We start from the raw sequence: 20946 nt of genomic DNA, 5'->3' as shown, positions 1-20946 counted from the left end.
TGCTTGAACTTCCAGACAGCATGACACTAGCTGTAGTAGGTTTCTGAAAGCCATGTCGTATGAGACCATGTACTTTTGGACCAATCACTGGGCACAGTTGCAAAAAAGAAGAATGCATCGGAGGAGAGATTGCGATACCCGCTCCGACATGAATTTTAGTGATGTTTTTCGGTCCTCGAGGCGAAGGCCCATAATCAGATATGCCACGAATCTTAAACGATGAATGTTCAAATTTTCAGCACAGATAGCCTGAGATTAGACGCGAGCATTTAGCTTTGTTCTTTACGTTTTGATTAATCTTGTCTCCCAGCCATGATTTCGTAGGCCAACTGTTTTCGAAATGAACATCTCAATGAGTGGAGTGAGGGAGAGATTTCACTGATCTTTTAAGTTCAAACTACAATACACAAGTGTGTTTCTGTCATTGGGATTGCAGAACACATACGTCTAGATGCGAACTTTAGAAGAACCATACACTCGCTGGAACTAGCTTTGAATGACACTGTTCAACACTCGCTCTTAAGGGTTATGAAGAAAGGCCATTCGCCACACACAGACATGATGGGTTGAAGATGTCTTTTTGGAGCATAAGTTTGAAAGGGCCGTTCTTCAATCCCACTAATAAGCGCAGATGTGTCATACATCTTCATGGATTGTTCTTTGAGAGTGAACCCAGACTCGTCGTCCAATTCATGTGGTATCTGAACAGTATATTTTCAAACAAAAAGCTCCTAGTATATATGCCTATTGCTCATGGGCTTGGAAAAAGATAGAATGAAGACGTAGAGAAGGAAGGGCAGAAACATGTTTCGGCTTGGAATACATTTTGGAAAATCCTTCTCTCTTATACGTTGTTTTGGCAGTCTTTTTTTGTATAAACAGAGAAAACGAGGATGTAAAGGTGAGGTCCCCAAAGCGAGGAGAGGTATTTATACATCTCACTTACAGGTTTTAGTCGTATGTGTGAAGGCTAGTACGCAGGGTACACATCAGCGGACAGATGTGCGCCTCAACTTGAGAGAAAATCATGGTTGCATTTTCCAGATTCTTGTAATCGACAGCATACCAGCGCAAAGGTCAGAAATGAGCGATTCTATAGTAACAGCGAACCCACCAACATGTCATGCAAGTCCTTCACTTTTTGATCTCCTTCCGCCACAGACATTGCCCCTTCAGCGTTTTTTTTTTTCAAATTCCAGAGCCCTCCTCACTCTCCTCATAAAATCTTCGTGTTTTTTTTGTGAAGTAAACAAACACAGAAGAGGAGAATTCACCACCAGAACAATTCTCTCACTCCATAACGGGGTGCTCTGGTTGTTTTAGAAGATATGGACCTTGTAGTAATAGCGAGCTAGCCAGCATACAGTAAAATCGATGACTTTTCAATCACTTCCGCCTCATAGACAGGAACATGACTCTTCGTAGACAACGTTTCAATAGTTTTGAGAAGGCCCACTAACTCACCTATTGGGTTGTACAGCGTCATTTTTGATGGAGTAAAAAGACACAAATGGGTAGATCCACCACCAGAAGGACGGTCTCACTCCATATGTTGACCAGTGGGAACTTTTGGAGGATAAACAAAGACTTGCTCAAGATGGTAGAGAACAAAGAAGACGGAGAGAGGAGAAAGCTCGAACCTTATACCGAGAGATGTAGAATGATTCGCTTCCCCTTGTCATGTCACGTACAGACACATCTATAAAACATCGTCTCACCACCGAAGTCTGGAAAAAGGCCTCCGGGCACGAATCATGTCGTTGAATGGTACAGTTTTTTTACCCCGACAAGAGGCTAGGTTTTATGCACACACCATGAATCCATGTTGACCTTATATTTTGGCTTTTAGCGTCCAGTCCATAATGTCGTCGACTTTTGTTTTAAACTTGGGAAGAGACAGAGAGGAGACGCGGAACATTGGAGGCTTCCGAATCAATTTTAGCAGAAAGAAGTTTATGCGAATCGCCGCATCACTATCGCATTGTGAACACGCAGCGCCATTGGAAGTCTCAAGCAGAACCTTTTTATGGGTAGAGGTGAAGCACAGACAAGTCTTCCCACATATAGTCGTGAGCTCTAGGCTTTTAAACTCAGGAAGAGATAGAGGAAATGCACATCATAGAATTGGTGCGATTCTTTTTTTTAGAAAGAAGAACAAGCGAGTGAGTGATATACTTTCCAGGTTGCACAGCTTCAAGCATAAGGTGTACGAGTTCATTTTTGGACTCAAGCGGAGGCACAGACCATGGGATCTGTAAATTTCTTTTCCGAGAAAGGGGAACAAGTAAATACTTCTATGACTCAAATCTTTCCGCATAGCTTTGCTGGATTGGTGATTTGAGACTTAGGTAGCAGTAGAGGAAGAGCAGACCATCGGCAATTTGAGTCTGACTTTTAGTGAAGAGGATAGACTAGGTAACAGCCCTTGGGTCTTCCAATGTGACTTGAGAGACATTGACTTTTGAACTCAAGTAGAGGCGAAGGAGGGGCAAATTCTAGAGGCGTTGAACCGGCGTTTAAGGAAGAGAAACAAACGAGCGAAAGTAGGCTTTATGTCCCTAGACTGTCCAATAATGGCGATGTAATCTTCGTTTTGAGACTCGGGAGAACGCAGAGAAGACGCAGAGCATGTATGGCCTGGATTAAGGTTTCAAAAGAGGAGGAATGAGTGAGGAATACTCTTCCAACGACCCAAGTCGTCCAACATTTGCGACAAATTCCAGGAGTTTGGAACTACATGGAGGCAGAAAAGATGCAGACCATAAGCGCTCCCAAGAGGATTTTTGCTAAAAAGAACAGATGATTAAGTAGTATAGCTCCCATATCTCAGATCGTCCAACATGGCTTCAGGTAATTCATTTTTGAGCTTAGTCTGCATCCCCCCTCCGCGTCCGCCCATTCGAGCTGGAAAAGGGAGTTTTGGTAAGGAGAACAGACAAGGTATACAGTCCGACATGCCTCGAGCGATTTCGTTTTTGTATACAGAAGGAAGCAGAGAAGACGCAGAGCATGAAATCTTTGATTCTGTTGTTTAGGAAGAAGAGTAAGTAAGGTATACTCCCCACGTCCCAGATCTTTCCACATGTCAATTCCCGTGATTCTTTTTGAACTCAGGCAGAGGCGGAGGAGAAGCAAAGCATGAAGCCTCTTATTTCCATGTTTTGGGAAGAGGAGTAAGTAACATATACCCCTCGTCCCAGATCTTCCCACATGTCGATTCCTGTGAACGGTTTGAACCAAATCAGAGGCAGAGAGGAGCCCCACACATTAACAGGTTCAAATCTAGACTTCAGTCCATGCACATGTGCTTTTCCATTTTGAGACTGTGACCAACGATACATCTCCAACATTGACTTTTAACGCAAGGAGCAGAAGAGACACACATATCACCAGCCAAGCTTGGTTTTTTTACCATGAGAATGCGTCGCGAGCGTTTCGAAACATTCAGTCCTTCCTGGCAATTTTCCAAATTCCAAACAAGAGAAAGATTCAACAGAAGATAATAGATGCAAGACCCAGAAACTCTTTTAGATGAAAATGAGGAGTTATACCCTAACGTGACATACGTGGGTTTTACGTTGCTTTTGGCATGTAATAGGAGAAGACATCTTTTTTGTGTGTGAAGGAACGAAGAGGAGAAGAATGTTAAGGATACACAGCCCGTGAGATGGAAGTGGGGGTTGTACACGCTGACATGACTATGTCGAATAGATTTTTCGAGGAACAGACATAGGCCATTGATAACGCAGTTTTTGTTATGAATATAGACGCAGAGAAGGAGGGTATGGAAACATGTGAGGATGAGAAAGAGGAGGGGAAGGTATATATACCCCCGCCCCGGATAGGATTCACGTGCCCTACGTTAACCCTCATATATAGTACTTGGAAGTGAGGTGGGTATGAGCTTGTTGAGCACCCATTGATCTTGCTGTGCTGATATTTCTCGAGTCACGATACGATACGACACTTATCGTCTCCGCGTCGTCGATGTCCAGCGCGCTACAAGTCTCCGCTGCCCGTCCTAATAGCGTTCCGTCGTGTCCATCTTATAGAAGTCGGTGACCATATACCCGTCCTCGCTATCGTCATGGAGCGGGCATCATTCCCTCGTCCCCTCGTCTTCTTCTTTCTCTCTCTCTCTTCCTCTCAGTCATACAAAATAACAACCCCCCCTCACGCCCCCAACCCCCCCAAAAACCCACAAACCCTCCTAACCAACTCCTGCACAACCTCCTCCGGATCCCCATCAAGATTATGATGCGCCCCTTCCACCACCCCACCATTCACTCCATCCACCCTCCCCCCACCCCGTCTAACAACCTCCGCCCACCGCCCCATCAGCGCCTCCTTATCCACACTCCTTGGTACATACGGATCCTCCCCGCCCAGCAAAAAGCACACCACCGTCTCCCCGGGAATCCTCCCAAACGTACCCTCCAACACACCATCCTCCAAATCCGACGAAAAGTAATCATCCGCGCCCCCTTTATCCAGCAGCGCAAGCGTACGCTGCGCACTCATCGGCGCGCCCAACTCTTGCATAACAACATTCTCCCTACTAGGCATAACATCCCCGCCCCTCCCCTCGCCTACCATCCGCCTTGCCATCTCAACCACATTGTCAAACGCCCCCCTCCCCCCCTCCCGCGCAACATAATCCCCCCACGCCTCACGATCACTAACACCACCCTGCATCACCACACCTTCTACCCGCGGCCTCCCCTCCTTCCCCTCACCAACAAGATACTCCATGATATCCTGACACCCCGTCGAATGCCCCATTATCACCACCTTCCCCCCTCCCCTTCTTTGTTTGAAGTACGCAACGCACTCCCCCAGTTCCATAGCGTCGCGCGCTAGGCTGCCCACGCCCCATCCGGTGTATGAGGATGAGAGGAGGACTTCGCATAGTGACCATGTGGGTGGGAGGGCGGCGGCGATGTGGCGCGGGTACGGGATTGTGAGGAGGCCGTCGCCTAGGCCGCCGATGAAGAGGAGTGTGTTGGTTGGTTGGGCTGATGGGTGGGGGGTGTGCTCGAAGGCTAGGAGGGAGGGGGCGTAGATGTGTGCTGTGCCTGGGTGGGACATGGTTGTTTGGGTTGGGTTGTGTGGTGTGGTGTGGTGTGGTGGAGAGGGGACGGGATGGGAAGATTTGGTGGGGCGGTTGGATGGGCGTTGCGTTCCGAGATCGGAATGCGGCGCGGAACGATATGCTCGCTGTTTGAGGAACGGGGGAATGGGGACATTTGTAGTGTCATGCAGTGCATACATGCACACCGAGAATCGACATGCCATCTACCCATCCTCGCCAATGCCTCCCTCCATCAGCTTTTGCCCTTCCCATTCCCAGCCCGAGTAGTCCCAGTCCTCACCCCCATCCATCCAACCCCGAACCCCCAAACCCAAAAAACACCACGCAATGCAATACACAAACCCCCCCATCCCATCTCTACGCCTTCGCCTCCCCCTCCCCCTCACAAAAAACAGCCTGAACAACCCAGTGCTCCCCAAACGCCACGCCCTTCCCCCCCGCAATCCCCGCATTCCGCCACGGCCGATTAACACCCACATCCACGACCCAAATAAGCCACTGTGGATCCCTGCCCGCGCCATTCTGCATCGCCCTAAGCAGTCCCGTCCGCGGCGCCCCAAGACAAACAATATACTTCGCCCTAACCTCGAGCGGCTCGCCCTCAAGAATAGCCACCTCCCCCGTCGACCCCGCAACACCAGAGGGCGACTCAACAGCCAGAACAGCAGCGCGGGACTTATTCGCCCAGCCGACGATAGCGAGGACCGAGCGCCGGTCTGCGTCGGCGAGGGCGTCGAATTCGCGGTGGCGGCCGAGCAGGGCGTCTACGATGAGTTCGGGGGGTGCTTGGAGGCGTTTGAGCGCGTCTTCCGTGTCGGGCCAGGCGCGGACCGAGCCGCCGAATTTGCGGAAGAGGTCGACTTGGCGGCGGACGTCGCGGTCCCAGTCGGCGGTGCGCTCGAAGCCGAGGAGTGCGACCATGACGCGGGGACCGCGGGCTTGTAGGTGGCGGGCTGCGGCGACGGCGCGGGCGCCGCTGCGGTGGTTGCCGGCGAGGACGACGATGACGGGGCGGGCGTTGGGGTTGTCGCGTGCGAGGCGGCGGCCGCCCGGGTTGATGGCGGTTAGGGCTACTTCGGCGATGCCACGGCCGCTGTTCTCTGCGATGAGCTCTTCCGAGAGGCCGAACTCGACCTGGGCTGTCTCTTCGACGGCGAGCATGCCGCCGGGGGTGATGGCGTGGCATCTGCGGTTGTTGGACGTCAGGCGCAAGCAGCCGCGCGTGCCAGCCTCGGCAGGCGACTCGACGGGCGATACGATGCGGCCTGGCTTGGGACTCCCCGTGGCGTGCGAGGAGGCATACGGGCGGCTGATGTAGGAGCGGTTTGTGCGCAGGAAGCCCGAGCCCGTCATGTCCATGTCGGCCTGGACAGTGCTGCCCTGGCGTGTGGGCGCCCTCTTTGCAGACGCCCTCGACATGGCGCGCCGTGAGTTGCGCCCGCTCCCAAAGTCCGAGTCCTCCTCCGACGTCGTGTTGGTGGCGCTCTTGGGCTTCTTGTCCAGCACGTTCTCCGTCGGGTGCAGGTTCTTGCCGCCATGTGTGCCGGGCCGTGCGAGGCGGTTGAAGCTGACCAGACGGTCCTCGTCGGCCGTCGTGTCCTCGTTCCTGATCTGGTTAAAGACGGTGCGCTTGTCGAACTTGGACAGGTTGGCCTGGAAGTCGAACTCGGGCATGTCCTGGACGTCCGTCGCATCCTCCGTCGCCCAGCCGTTGGTGGCGTCGAGCGCGCGCTGCCGCCGGTTCTTGCGGTTCGAGGCGTGTGCTGCTTCCAAGCCCATCCTGCCGCCAATGACTCCCGGTGTGCGTGTCTCGGCGTCCTGCAACATGGGCGTGTTTCTCCAGCCGTTGCCTTTGCTGGTGGTAGTTAGCCTCCGTCTGAACAATAAACCACCTGCACCACATACCCTTTCCTCGCAGCATCCGGGCTGAAGGGCCCATCCCCGCCGTTCTTCCGCTCCTGCGCTGCCAGCTCCTTCTTGCGTGCCTTGCCCCCGCGCCTTGTCCTCTTCCCACCATCATCATTCTTCTGCGGACTCGGATCGTCCATGGGCTTCCCCGTGCGAGTCTTGGTGATGCTGACCCTGCGCACAGCCGGCGGACCCGCCTTGGTCTCGCTGTCCGCCTCCTCCGCATCAGCAATATCCAGCGACGAGAAAGGCCCAGCCAACGTAGCCGCGCTCGGCGTCCTAACATTAGGCGCCTTCGCATGGCCAGCGAGCAAAGCAACAGGTTTGGGGAGCGGCGCAGCAGACACAGGCTTTATAGGCGACGCCGGAGCTTCCTGAGGCGCTTGACCCTCATATCCCATCCCAGGTGCCCTCCTCCCCACGCTCAGAATCGCCGGATCCACAAACTGCGGCTGCTGTTGTTGACTCTCCCCATACTGCTGATACCTCCTCACCTCATGTCCATTCCCACCCACATTCCCCGTCCCCGTCGCCGTTGCACCCCGCCCATCAACAACAATATCCGCAATCGCGCTCCCCTCAACAAGATACGTATTCAGCCGATGTCCACTCGCAGGAAACACAACATCGCGCAGCGTCAGCGTGGCAGTCTGTGGATTGACCGCCGCCACGACACCGTGCACGATTGTGTTTGCGGGCTTTTGCAGCGTCACGGCCACGCTGATGCCGATAAAGGCTGAGGCCATGGTTGCGTGGATGGGGGGACGTCCCACTCGAGGGCGCGGTGTGGGTGGTGTTGGGGAGGTGTGTTGGTATTTTGGGGAGGTTTGTATTGGGGAGTTTGTTTGCGGGTTGGCGAGGTTGGCGTTGGCGACCTCCTCCTCGGGTTGGAGGTGAGAAGGCGCGGCGCGTGGGTCGGGATATGTTTCTGGACGGGCAAGGGAAATGTCGGTGGTTCGGGAGAGGCGTCGGCGTTGGATGTGGCGCGTGTGTGGCGCGCGTGTGGCTGTAGATTTATCTGCTGACGGTGTGAGATGAACGTTTACAATATAATGTTTAGTCGTTCCTGGTTTCTACAAAACTGCATGTGCGTGGAGTAAGAGTCTTAAAACCAATGCATACTTTTCGTAACTATCATGTTCGAATGAGAACAGTAAAACTGTAAAGCTCTGCAATGAGTTCGCAGGATATCAACGCCAAATGAAATAAAACCCTGGGTATTCCATATCCATATCCACCTTCCATCCATCCTTCAAACCGATAAACCCGATTCCCATTCCCATTCCCATTCCCATTACCCCCATAACACACCCACTCCACGCCCTCAATCACACCAGTTCCCAAGCCGCCAACCCCCCAAACAAACAACTATACGCCGTCTTATCCCTCCAAGCCTCATAACTCAACCCCCTCGCATCCCTCCCACAAAACTCCGTCACGCAATTAACCCCCACCTTCTGCCCCGGCGCGCCCAGCTCCCTGCGCTCGACATCCAGCCACCACGACCGCCCATCGGTGTTAAACGGCAGATACTGCGTATTCCGCCCATCGCGCCCAGAAACACTGAGAAGCATGACATATGGCGCGCCCTTGCCGTGCCGCGCATTGTCCCAGTGCGCGCACAGGGAGCTGAATTGGAAGCGCACGACGGGCGGGCCGTCGCGGGTGCTGATCCTGAGCGCGCTGGGTAAGAAAGTGCGACTCCCCACGCCGTGGTCCGTCGAGCACGCGCCGAACACGACGACCCTGCCGCCCTGGTCGTCGCGCTTGAACTCTTCGTAGCTGATAGCGCGGCCGTCTGTGCGGAACTGGTGTGCCTGGTTGGACGGATAGTGCGCATAGCCGAAGTCATTGTTATCCATTGTGAACATGGAGGGGTTGAAGGCGCGGTTGTAGCCGCCGCCTTTCTTGGGGCAACCGATGTTTCCTGCGCCCCAGCAGGAGTCGATGAGCTTCCATTCGCTGTTGTCGATGCGGACGGCGTTCCAGGCGTGGTTGGAGTTGAAGGGGGGGACGGGGTCGTGGGGCTCCAGTGGTGTGTGCCCGAAGCCTTTGCTGTCGCCGGAGCACACGATGCATTCTAGACCGGCTTTGAGGGCTAGCGCGGCGAAGAGGCCGGCGTATCCTTCGCAGACGGCGAGGCCGGATGTTATGGTCTTTTCGGGGGTGGTGCGCTGGACGGTTCCGTTGAAGAAGGAGTGCACGTCGTAGTCGATGTTGTGGTGGAGCCATGTGAAGATTGCCCGGGCCTTGTCGGTCGCAGAGGAGAATGGCGAGCAGAGTTGGTGTGCCAGCCAGCCTACATCTGACGACGGGAGCTGGGTGCGCGGAAACTTCGCAGCATGGTTATCTGGACCAGAGAAGTCTCGACACTTAAGACATGCCCCAGCTACTCCTGGCTTAGGCTTCGAAGCCATGATGGCGTCCAAGTTGGGTCGAGAAGATAGCGGGATGGGTGGAGGTGAGCCAGCGACAGTCTCAGAGATACGAGTAGGTGATGGTCGTCTCTGGGGAACTGGAGGAGGGGCAGCTGGTTTATTATTGAAGCCCATTTCCAGCGCAGAGCGTCGTGGCGGTGGGGCAATCACTTTGCTCGCTCGCGCGTTGGTAGTAGCCCGCGTTGGCAGTGGTGGTCGTTCGGGCACTGCCGCCGATTGCTTCGTGTCCTGCCGTGATGGCAACGCTGGTCTCGCGGGGGGATCTACAGCATGTCAGTCAGTCCATCTCCCATACTCAACACGTCCGCAAACATCTACTCACCCATCCTCACCGGCGCCAACACCCTCGCCTTGACGCCCTCCCTCCCCGACTTCATCGCCGCCATCGTCGCCTTGCTCTGCTTCGGATTCTCCACCTTCTTCGGCGGCAGCGGCGGCAACTTGGACGCATCGAACGCCGGCGCCATAACCCTATACGCGACACCTCCCCCACCACTCGCGCTCGTCCTAGCCGACCCCAGCGACAACGACGACATGCCCGACGCAACCGTGGATATCGACTCAGTCGACTCGCGCCTCGCAACGCTGCGATCCGAAGACTGGCGCGGGGGCAGAGTCGGAGTCGCACGCGGGGGCAGGGCCGGCGAATTGGCAGCAGCGCGCGACGGCAGACGGGGAGGCAGCGCAGGCGACATCTTGGGCGCAGACGCTCCGGGCTGGTTTCCACGTCCACGCGCCGCCGTCGTCGCCTCGCTCAGAAGCGGCGGGTTGTTGACTGTCTGGTGGCGCTGCACCGGCGGCGGAGGAGGCGGCGGTTTCTTCTTCCCCGCAATGGCTTCGTATGTGTATGTTGGCTTTGCGCCGGGCGCAGGCGCGTGCACTTCTTCCAGGTTCAGCGCGGCGATGCGCGACTTGATGTCGGCCATAGTGTGTGTCCGATCGTGTGGATTGTCTTTCTTTTGGAGTCGTTGGGGCGCGAGGCGCAAGCGTAGGCGCAAGTGTAACGAGGTAGGTAGTGAAAGGCTCGTGCAACTACCCCGTCTCAGCACTGTGTCGCATTGCCCATCCACGCGAACGAAGTGAGTGAGTGAGTGAGTGAGCGAGTGAGCGAGGAACAAGCCAAGTAAAGTGAGCAACGAGCGAGCCAAACCTCGTACCAAACCCCCTTACCGTCCGTGAAGAAGCAAAGCAAAGCAACGCCCCCAACCCGTCCATAAAGTAAGCCCACCTCCCCCCTCAAACCAAAAACAAGGCGTCCGTCCTCCCGTCCCAAGGCAACACAGCCTCATCCCATCATCGCGCCATGCACTGATTCGCCAGACGGCAGGTGATTAGGCTGCCCTCCCCCTCCCCTCCCGTCCGTTACCTCGCCCTAGCCCCAGCCCAGCCAAGCCAAGCCGAGGGACGAATATATATAGCCCCACTTTATAGTTTCCGCGCCGGTGGTCGTAGCGGGGGTGGTCTGGGCTGCGTACAGAAATAGCAATGCGTAGCCGACATCGTCGGTACGCATTGGGATTTCGTGAACGGTTCGCGCATTACCGTACTTGGGTTTTGATCGGTGTTGTAATAATTGCGTGCAGGTGTGTAGGTAGGACGGAGTGATGGTTGTGGAATGATCAGGCACGACGCAAAACTTGTAATCCTCTGGATCCACTTCATCGTATTCCCGGATCTCGAGTCACACACACGGCGGCGTAGTGAGGTAATTGTCAATGAAGGGGCGAATGCACGGATTCCTCTGGTGCTTGGTGTTGCCGAATAAACGGATGGAGTTCGGATTTGGAGAGACTCGGAATAATACTATTCATGTCAAGACTTGCCTTCAAAAGCGACCTCAAACTGCTCGTATGGTCATGGTGCAATCTGCCCCTCTTGGTGTTGTGATCGATCTCACCATGTCACTGCCAATTGTTACTGTGAATTGTCATGTCAAGCACGTCATGTCAAGTCTGCCATCTGTCACACACACAAAGCAGCAAAACAACACAAAATAACGATCAAGGCCGTCGATATCGTAAACTACGCGTCGCTACTCCTTCTCCACCCCACCACGCCCCTCCCTATGTAAAGATGAGATGAGAACTCCAACCCCTCAACACTTAAAAAAGATCCATTGCACTCCCCAGTCCCAATCGCGATTCCTTTGCAGTTCCCATTCTACTATACTCGTCTCGAACCTCCACTCTCTTATACATAGTGTTCCTTCTCTCGCTAGCTAATCGGCACACAAATGAAATCAGAAGAAAAAAAAGAAGACCGCAAAAGTGCTTTACTTTCCGGCGATGCAAAGAGCGTGAACGGAGCCGTATCCAAAAACGCCAAGTAAGATCAAACGACGATGTGGCAAGCACAAATGATACCAACCTGTGACAAGAAAAGACATATGAGATAACATGGGAGGGATAAAAAACAAGCGTCCATCCAACTCCCAAGCGAAAGTGGTGCGCAAACAACGCAAGCAATACCATGTGATGATAGTTCTACCATTGTCACCTCTTACGCTTCTTGCTCTTATCCATGATGCTGGCAGTGAGACTGCTGGGGTGAGACTGCTCAAAAGCCATGGCGAAGTCGTGCATTGGTGGCGGCGCCATGGCACTCGACACCTTCTTCACAGAGACGCCCATGTGACGTCCATAACGTCCCTTCCGGCCATTGCCCTCGTCTTCGCTGACGCAGCCATCTGCGCAGATGCCTGCGTCCTTGCAGCGCTGGCAGGGCCGCTGACGATCGCAGCCCTTCTTGCTCTTGCGGCATCTCTGGCAGCGTGGCTTGCTGGATAGATCTTCTTCGTCTACACCGAGCTGGTGCTGGAAGTTGAGAGAGGCGCTCGAAGCTTTGCGTGATTGCGACGGCAGCGAAGTTGGTGACATGGGCGGCTTGCTGGCGCCATTGACCTTGGTTTTGCTCTTTGAGAGCGTGCGAGGCTTGCTAGGCTTGTTGGACTTGGTTGAGACGGAGGAGCGAGCCTTCGTCACACCCAACTGAGCCCGCTGATCGTTGTGACCATCTGGCATAACCTCGTCGCTGTCACTCTGGAAGGAGCCATCTCTGTTGTCCTCATAGTCCTCGCCACTGCTGTCGCCAGTATCATAGGTGCGAGGGGCATCGGCCAATCGTCCGATGTTGTATGGGAGGGGAGGGAGCTCACTCTCGACCTCGCTGCCATCATCACTCTCTTCACTGGAAGAGGCTGCCTCGGCATTACCACTCAATCCGTCGTCGAGTGTGGATGTAGAGGTGCGTCCATGGGATGAAAAGTTGGACGCATCTCCTAAGCGCATAAGCTGACGAGCCACGTCTTCATCAGAAATGACACTGATGCTCCCAAGAGTGGTCTCAGGGGTTGGCAAGGCTCCACTACCAGAGTAGCGGTAGTGGGCGTACTGTCCCGAGCCTCGTGTGCGCGACTTGTACCCTTGCACTGGCCCAGTTGAAGCAGAATACGGTGTGACGAACCCTTGTAGATATGAGCTATCACCCTGGCCATAGCTTTGAGGTGATGGAAGTGGGTGCTGGTACGAGAAGGTCTGTTGGTTGCTAAGGGAGTAGGGAGAACCGGCAGTGTTGCCACTGATACGCCGTTGAGGAGAGACGGACGAAAGGGAGGCCGTCATAGGGACTTGAGGAGGAACGAACAGAGGAAGCTCCTGTAGAAGGCGAGGACATTAGACGGCTGTACAGTGCTCCCCAAAGACGATTACTTACCGAGCTGTCAAACTTGGCACGCTTTCGGCGGCCTCCCTCGACAATGTTGTCGACACTGATGTCGGCACTCGCGAGAGGCTCCTTCCTTGAGCGGCGCGAGCTGCTGACAGATCCCTCGCCGTCGCTGTCACTGTAGCCATCGCCGTTGGCGTCGGCGAAGCTACCGTGAGAGCTGTTACCGCGACTCTTTGCTGCAGGTCGACCACGCCTAGCGTTCGTGTTGACCGAGGCGCTTCTCCTGCCTCGACCAGGGTGTGGAGACTGGCTATGTCGCCCACCGCGAGAACCTGCCCTCGTGCCGGCTTGGTGGCCGAGGGTGGGAGGCAGCATCTGAAACGCCTCCTCAAGGTGGAGACGAGGGCGACGAGGAGATAGCGTCACCTGGTGAGGATCGGGCGAATACTCATCTGCATCAAGGTCTTCCGCCGAGACGCGAACGTACACAACCATGCCATGGTCGAAGTTCTCGTACCTTGCAATCAATATGTTTCCCAGGCGATCTTCGAATATAACGCCCCTGCGCTCGTACAGACCATAGAAGTTCTTGACTGTTGTAATAATCGAGTCTGTCGTATCGTGGGGGAAGATGTTCACCCGCATTGGGAGTCTAGCCCTGTGCTGAGGGGACTGAGGGAGAAGCAGCTCGAAGCTGACTTGTTTGCATGGGGCCTTTGATGGCGACATGGACTCGTGCGCCGAGGCTGTCTCGGTGCTGGGGTAGACATCCATCATGTTTGTGTCAGCTCCCTGTGGAAGCATGTCGTATCTAGCAGTAGCTGCTGTGGGGTTGTGCTGCTGGAGCTTGGTGACCTCGTCGTCTCTCGGGGCGAAGTGCCGTGCGCCTGAGAATAGAGGTGCTGAGGGCAGGGTGGAAACTTGCATATCCAGTCTTCCTTGTGCAGCCCGTATGTTGCTAAGCCTCCGCGACGAGGTTCAGTTTGTGTGGTCTGGTCGGTTCACCGATCCTGCCGGTGTCGCAAAGGGCTGGTGGAGGGAATGGCGGTCGGAGGGAGGATAATAGAATATCAAGCCTGGGAGATGAAATGTCAGCAGATGTGTCTTGATGGGGGTTTGTGAGGTTCTTGATGCTTCCCATCGTCACCCGAGGGCATCCCAAGGGGTCGGGTGGCCTGGGGGGGTGGTCACCGCTGTGCTGCCACAACCAGCAGCGACAGCACCGTGGCGCTCGAGAGCCGTCATCAAAGACAACCGGGGATACCGATCCGGTCGCATACGCATACTGAGAGATACACATACCAGAAGTAGTGTCTAACGTGCCAGATGGGCTCTAATGGGGCGCTGCGATCTGAGTCCGTGTACCGCCGCTGGCTGCATCGTCAGGTCAGCGGCCGAGTGCGCAGGGCAGGATTATGACCATGAGAGTGTCGGGTTGCGCGTTCAGAGGCGCGAGATGCTTGATGAACAGGCTGGAGACTTACAAGGCAGTTGGTGTGCGTTGTGTGCGTGGTGGAGAGGAGAAGGAGGGATGTCGGAGGTCTGATCATTAGCGAAGACGACGCCAGCGACATGGACCCGCTTAACGCAACCTCCTGCTGCATTCAAAGCTACAAAATGGTAGGCACACTTGCATGTCAGGTTACTCTGAGCAGTAGGTATAGCGGTAAATCATGCCAGACATCAAAGCGCATCCCCCTAGCTGGGCGCATTGGAATGCGCCTCCGCGTTGTCAACGACATGGATACCACCACATGAGGCACATGCGCGTTGATTAGACTGCTCAAGCTATGGCGCAGTATATTCCAGATATATTCTACTGTCAATTGTGTCTTTGGCACGCCATATCCACCATCTGGTGCTGAGCCTCAGGGTGTCAGCTATGCGCCCAGCGACGTTGTGACTATCAAACGTATATCACCAGATAGGAAGACAGCTCGCTAAATAAGACGTGGATGGACAGATACGCGCAATGTGCTCGATATTCGTTGCCACACAGTACGTTGAGTCTAGCCAGCGAGCTGATACGCCGCTTTGTTGGCCAAATGCATGCATTCCGGATGTGGAACACAGACAAGACGATCACTCCAGTACGCAGGGCAGAACGTTCTGGCACACTTCAAGAGCTCGAATTCAGAGTCGCCTCGCAGAACAGATATAATTACGAGTCGCAGAAACCCATCGTCCCCCGGGTTGTGGGAAGCGCTGGTGATTCGCTGGCAAGTGGTGCTCGGCGTCAATCGGGAAGTCATTATACAACAATCTATGCTAAACACTTGTTCACGCGTCGTGGGAGTCTATTGTTATGACTGAAAATAACGTCGCCTAGATATTCTTTGCTTTTTGGCAGAGTGTGAAGCTGGCGCAACTAGCTTCAAAGTTCGAGGTCAACTCTCCTGCAGGAAACCTTGTCTCGGATGATCACGAAGTCGCACTTTGCGATCCACCACATCCGGAACACATGTCTACTTCCACACCCACATGTATGCGCCGTAGTGCGCGCCGTCTGTTCAGAATTAGTACAACTGCTCTTCTCGACCCTGCATGTGCGCGAACAAGTTGCGCAAAGCGAGCACACGTAGCGCTGCACGTATACTTGTAGCATGGGTGACCTGCGTAAAACGGATGAGGGGTCGATCGATCAATCGTTGCTCTCCCGCGCTTTGCGCAAGTCATTCCGGTGCGGGAAAGCGGTCGCGGACGTTTTGACAAGCCGATTTTCGCAAAGTGGGCTTGTTGTGAACTCGTCACGGATGATGTCGGTCCACACAACGTGTCGGTGAAGCTCTCGGCCCAACGCCCGCGGGGAGACGAACGATGTGACTACAACAAAGCAGCGGGGGTACCCAGTTATTCCAAACCACTGCGCCATTTCCAGACACCACTAATGGTGGGCTTGGAACGATGACGCTGGAGGGGAAGAGTTGTGGGCGGTTGTTTGAAACACGGTGGGAGTGCGTCAAATGGTAGGCTGTAGGCTACTGTAGTTGGGGCAATCCTGCTAGCCGGGCACCGGCGCACTGATCGCGACCGTCTTGGAGGCCATCTACGAGTGTGACGAATGCTCTTTGAGGGTTGTTATGGCAATTGTGACTCTTTGATGTGGTGTTTCGGAATGGAAAAAGCAGCACGTGTTCTGGTGCGTTAGCGCGTGAAGCTGGAGTCTTGGCAGCTCCATCGGCGCGTCTGGGACCGAAACGACACAACTCGACACGCAGTACAGAAAATGTGTTTCCGTGTCCCGGAGTCTTCTTATACAAGTGGAAAGAATATGCTGCCACTTTGTTGAGACTTCAAATACGTTGTGTGGAGTGGCGCATCTCGAAGTAGTGTTTTGGCGTTCTCGTTGACGACGCGATCTGCGCTTACGTCACCGTTGTCGGTGAGTCGGGCTATCATCCGCGCTGTTAGTCAGCAGCGAGCAGACCACCTGCGCGACTTACGAAGACGACACGAAGTCAGTGCGTGCACAACCCATGTGCTCTGACTGTCTTCCAGATGATACGCCCAACACGTCTGCTTCTAGCATGGGCTCGTTGTCTTCATTCGCGGTTACCCAGGCCATGTTCGAGTGCCATGCAAGCCACATCTGGAGACAGTGTATGCGCGGCGATGCACGCCTCTCGTGGACGGGGAAAAGTGCACAAAAACGTGGAAGAGCACCTCAGACGCGGATGCTGGCAATATTCCATCCCTATGTATATGCATGTCGGCCAGTCTGCCAAAAAGGTGTCTGCTAAACATGCCGACCTCAGAACGCTGCCCGTGCGTGAGTACGTACCCGTACCCTCGTATGGTGTTTGCAAGAGGATCAGCGTGTTTTGGCGATCAATAGTATCGTGGGTACAGCACTGATAAGGTTGTGCTTCACAGAACCGTTCAGACCATGACATTCGCCAGACCGTCAAGGGTGAGAAATGAACCACAGCCGAGATGCTGGTAGAACGACAATCACGCAACCGTGCGCCAGGGCCCGCTCTGGCTTCAACCAGTCCTCGAAAAGTGCGCGTTTGGGCCATGAGCAAGCGGAAGTGTCACAGTGAAGGGGAAGACTAAGGGCTACCATAAAGGTTTCAGACAGAGAGACAGAACAAGGCCAAATGGTTCGTTATCGAAGTGCACATCCAGAAACGGCACAAGTTGCTAGGGAGGCTAGGTGTGTCAAGCCGTCTTGGCATCTATCCTTGCCATCCCTGCAAGTTTCGTAAGCGAAGAGAGCTCCTTCTCTGTTTGTTTACCTGTAGCTCACAGCTCCCAGGCTCTATATAATTTGCATTCAGTCCGACTTCCCAACAACACCTCGTGCCGCCCGACAATCTCAGCCCGTGTATCTCATCGCGTCAAGTTAGATGGAGAGTTTGTTTATACCGACAACTGTTTTGTAGCACTTCGACACCCGCGCTGCCCCTTTCGACACCATTCTCTTCCGCCACGGTCGTTGATCATCACGCGTCCGTACCGAGCAGAGATTTACTCCAGTCAATCTATAGACTGTAACCATGGACGCAAAGGTAAAGTCATCTGTCCGCGCCCGCCTGTGCCTTCACCTGTCGTCTCAATAGCAGCTCCATCGCATTGCTCTGCCGGTCTCGATCGCAATTCATCACCTTCACGTAAACAAGACAACAATCCTTGCTGACTATCTTTTCCATAGCCCCAGCGCCCTACACGAGGTCTTCGTGTACGCGACGAGAACGCGCCACCTGCACAGCTTCCTGCAGGAAAGACTCTTCACACCAACAAATCCACACCAGCGCTCTCAACACTGATGCAGCTCGGAGGCATCAAGGCGGCGGCGACTAAGCGCACCGTGTTCGCAGATGTCAGCAATACCACAAGGCAACCTATCGCGAAGGATGACGCGCAGGGTGCCGGCAAGAAGAAGGGCCTCAACGTCCTCAAGGACCCTGCCGTAGTGTCAGCCAAAGAAACTGGACAGCCTGGTGCGCTACTTAGACCCGCCCAACGTCCTCTGTCCACCATCACCACCAAAGTCAACGTGTCCAATACTACAGAATCAGACGCGTCCGGAGTATCCAAGCAAATCGCGCTCGACATGGGTAATCAAACTACCAACCTCCGCAAGATCACGACGAAGAAGTCCACAGCCGTATTTAAGGAATCTCACTCCGACCCTATCCTCGAGACATCTCTCGCGCCCGTCCCGACGCGTCAACCGCTGCCATCCCGGGCGACCTCATTTCAGAGCTTGGAACGTGCATCAGCACAGACATCGACCGTGCCCTCAAATGACATTCATGCCCAGCCATACCCTGCTTCAAAAGAAGAGAAGATATCCACAGTCGACCTCGACACCAAGCATACCGCGACTCGCGTCGAGGCCGAGGAGAAGCACGAGTACCTAGATGCTCTCGAGGAGCAAGCACGAGTAATTGAGCAGGAGCGCAACGAGGAGATTGCTAAGTCGCATGGACTGAACGCCCTCGACCAAGAGGAGTACTGGGATGAAGATGACGAGGAAGAGTACTACGATGCCGACGGCTACACTACTGCCAGGTCTCTTCGATCGCGCGGCGACAACACGACGGGTGGCGTCACAATCGTCCTTGCCCCAAGGATCACAGCAAAGACACAGCGCGAGCTCGAGGCTGCAAAACTGTACGTCGAGGCGAACCAGTCGCCTGAAGATGTTGAGGATGAGCAGTGGGATACCTCCATGGTTGCAGAGTACGGTGATGAGATCTTTGAATATATGCATGCACTTGAGGAGCGCATGAAGCCCAATGCCACATACATGGACCACCAAGCCGAAATTCAATGGTCAATGCGATCAGTTCTCATGGACTGGCTCGTTCAGGTCCACAACCGATTCACACTGCTTCCAGAGACGCTCTTCCTCGCTGTCAACTACGTCGACCGATTCCTCTCCTGCAAGGTCGTCTCCCTCGGCAAATTACAGCTTGTCGGTGCCACTGCTCTCTTCGTCGCTGCCAAGTACGAAGAGATCAACTGCCCTTCCGTGCAAGAGATCGTCTACATGGTCGATGGTGCTTACACCGCCGACGAAGTCCTCAAAGCTGAGCGATTCATGCTTAGCATGCTTCAGTTTGAACTTGGCTGGCCAGGGCCTATGAGCTTCTTGCGCCGTATCAGCAAGGCAGATGACTACGATCTTGAGACAAGAACGCTAGCCAAGTACTTCCTCGAGATCACTGTCATGGACGAGCGCTTCGTTGGCTGTGCCCCGAGCTTCCTCTCTGCTGGAGCCCATGCTTTGGCCCGCTTCATGCTGAAGAAGGGTGACTGGGTATGTTGCGGCATCATTCTTATCGTTTGTACCAACTAACAACGAATAGTCACAATCTCATGTACATTACTCTGGATATACTCTCAGCCAGATTCGACAGCTTATATCTGTGATCTTGGAGTGCTGCGACAACCCACAGAAGCACCACGCTGCCGTCTACGAGAAGTACACCGACAAGCGCTATAAGCGTGCATCCGTCTTTGTCGAGACAGAACTCTCCAAGGGCTTCTCACTTCCTTTCGTGTCTCGAGACAGTCTTGCTGGTCAGACCTGGAGGCGAAAGTGAATTACCTACTTCTCTTCGCGTGGTTCTGACTTGGTAGTTGTCTGACGAGGTTCACAGGGGCTATGTGACGACAGCGTACTCTAGTCAGATCGCCCATTCACACCACACAGTCAAGCACCCAGTAGTTCAAGTCAGCACCTTCGCTACAACTCAGCACCACCACAGTCATGGTCATCATGGCCACCATCGGAATCTTCTCCATTCTTGTTTATTGTTTTCCGACAGCTCCAAGCGCTATGGCGGCTTCTTGGATCAGCAGGCACCTCTTCCGCAACATTCACAGCAGGCAGCAGCTCACTCTTCATTCGAACATGGCGTCTACGGTTTCCCGGGCTAGCGCCTCATCTCCCTTCGACACGATCTCCGCTACCCATGGTAGCAGGTCGTCACTCACAGAAGGAACGCAAATTCACAACAGCCTAATTTTCCTTACAATTTTCTTCTTTTCGAGCATGGGGAGCGTGACAGATCATCATAGTTTTGGTCGCTCGGCACGACGACACGAAGTCACGAACAGTACACTTTTCACCACATTAGCTTAATCCTCCAAGCAACGTTGGCGATGCGCAGAAGCTCGGTTTTTATACTCTTCTTTTCCTTTTTGGCTTTGGGCATCTTTTATTGGGTGGTTTTTGGATTGGACCGTTTGGTGGGACGCCATAGACACATATCAAGCACGCCTATGGCTGCGGTCATGGCCGGGGGTTTCTCTTTACTTTGCAATGGCGCTCATGGTGTTCATACCCGACGTTCGTACTGGTAGTTCAAAGAAAAGCGCTTAATGCTTGTATCCTTTTGATCAACCTGTCTCTTGCCTGCGTGATGGCTCTTCTCTGACGTTCCTCTCGCGATGGTTGGCAGTCTAGAATATCATTTAGCCTGTGGCATGCGCTTGTAATCAATGGACGACATCATCATGCTCAGGCAGAGTGGAAGTGCAGCGGCTTTATTTTGCATTGAAGACGCGGTGTCTATATCCTCCAAATCCACCCTCATCAACGTCTCTTCGTGCCAGGCTCTGAATATTGCATCAGCTTTTCTTCGCCTGATGTGTTGTCGCACCGTCCCACTCTACGCTACTTTTGTTCTCGACCACGTCCAGTGCGCCCTCTCGCCGCTCGGGTATCTCAATCGTGACCATGACCGTATTTGTTGGCCATTGTGCCGTTCGTAAGCGCTCGTCTTCTTTGATTTCGTGCGAACTACTTTTGCAGGAATTGTGTGGCGGAGAAGCTCATTGCGTGGCTCCTTCTTGCGGCGCGATCAGGACTACCGAGTCACCTGTGAA

At 54.1% G+C, this 20946-nt stretch overlaps 5 protein-coding genes across 5 annotated transcripts; 1 reads left to right on the top strand and 4 right to left on the bottom strand.

Moving 5' to 3' along the window:
- Positions 1–4173: 4173 nt before the first annotated feature.
- P153DRAFT_296913 (DUF1749-domain-containing protein) lies at positions 4174–5088 on the bottom strand (the record flags this gene model as incomplete). The annotated part of the gene is made up of 1 exon (XM_033664122.1): positions 4174–5088. The coding sequence occupies one exon, from the start codon at positions 5086–5088 to the stop codon at positions 4174–4176; it is 915 nt and encodes a 304-aa protein (XP_033521149.1).
- A 361-nt stretch (positions 5089–5449) lies between these two features.
- On the bottom strand, positions 5450–10765 carry P153DRAFT_398854 (uncharacterized protein; the record flags this gene model as incomplete). Its single annotated transcript, XM_033671684.1, has 4 exons — positions 9761–10765; positions 8367–9701; positions 6998–8018; positions 5450–6947 (listed from the first exon to the last, which is right to left on the bottom strand). Exons 1-4 carry the CDS (start codon positions 10362–10364, stop codon positions 5450–5452), a joined length of 4458 nt encoding a protein of 1485 aa, XP_033521148.1. The 5' UTR covers positions 10365–10765.
- Positions 10766–11930: 1165 nt separating this feature from the next.
- On the bottom strand, positions 11931–14031 carry P153DRAFT_296411 (uncharacterized protein; the record flags this gene model as incomplete). The annotated part of the gene is made up of 2 exons (XM_033664087.1): positions 11931–13091; positions 13150–14031. The coding sequence occupies 2 exons, from the start codon at positions 14029–14031 to the stop codon at positions 11931–11933; spliced, it is 2043 nt and encodes a 680-aa protein (XP_033521147.1).
- A 1392-nt stretch (positions 14032–15423) lies between these two features.
- On the bottom strand, positions 15424–15993 carry P153DRAFT_368804 (uncharacterized protein). The gene has a single exon (XM_033668613.1). The coding sequence runs from the start codon at positions 15974–15976 to the stop codon at positions 15746–15748; it is 231 nt and encodes a 76-aa protein (XP_033521146.1). The 5' UTR covers positions 15977–15993; the 3' UTR covers positions 15424–15745.
- Positions 15994–17488: 1495 nt separating this feature from the next.
- P153DRAFT_69139 (uncharacterized protein) lies at positions 17489–19742 on the top strand. The gene is made up of 3 exons (XM_033673350.1): positions 17489–17615; positions 17759–19372; positions 19422–19742. Exons 1-3 carry the CDS (start codon positions 17604–17606, stop codon positions 19656–19658), a joined length of 1863 nt encoding a protein of 620 aa, XP_033521145.1. The 5' UTR covers positions 17489–17603; the 3' UTR covers positions 19659–19742.
- Positions 19743–20946: the final 1204 nt, after the last annotated feature.

The sequence above is a fragment of the Dothidotthia symphoricarpi genome (genome assembly GCF_010015815.1).
Source record: "Dothidotthia symphoricarpi CBS 119687 unplaced genomic scaffold P153scaffold_16, whole genome shotgun sequence".
NCBI lineage: Eukaryota > Fungi > Ascomycota > Dothideomycetes > Pleosporales > Dothidotthiaceae > Dothidotthia > Dothidotthia symphoricarpi.
This window is presented reverse-complemented; position numbering and strand designations above follow the sequence as displayed.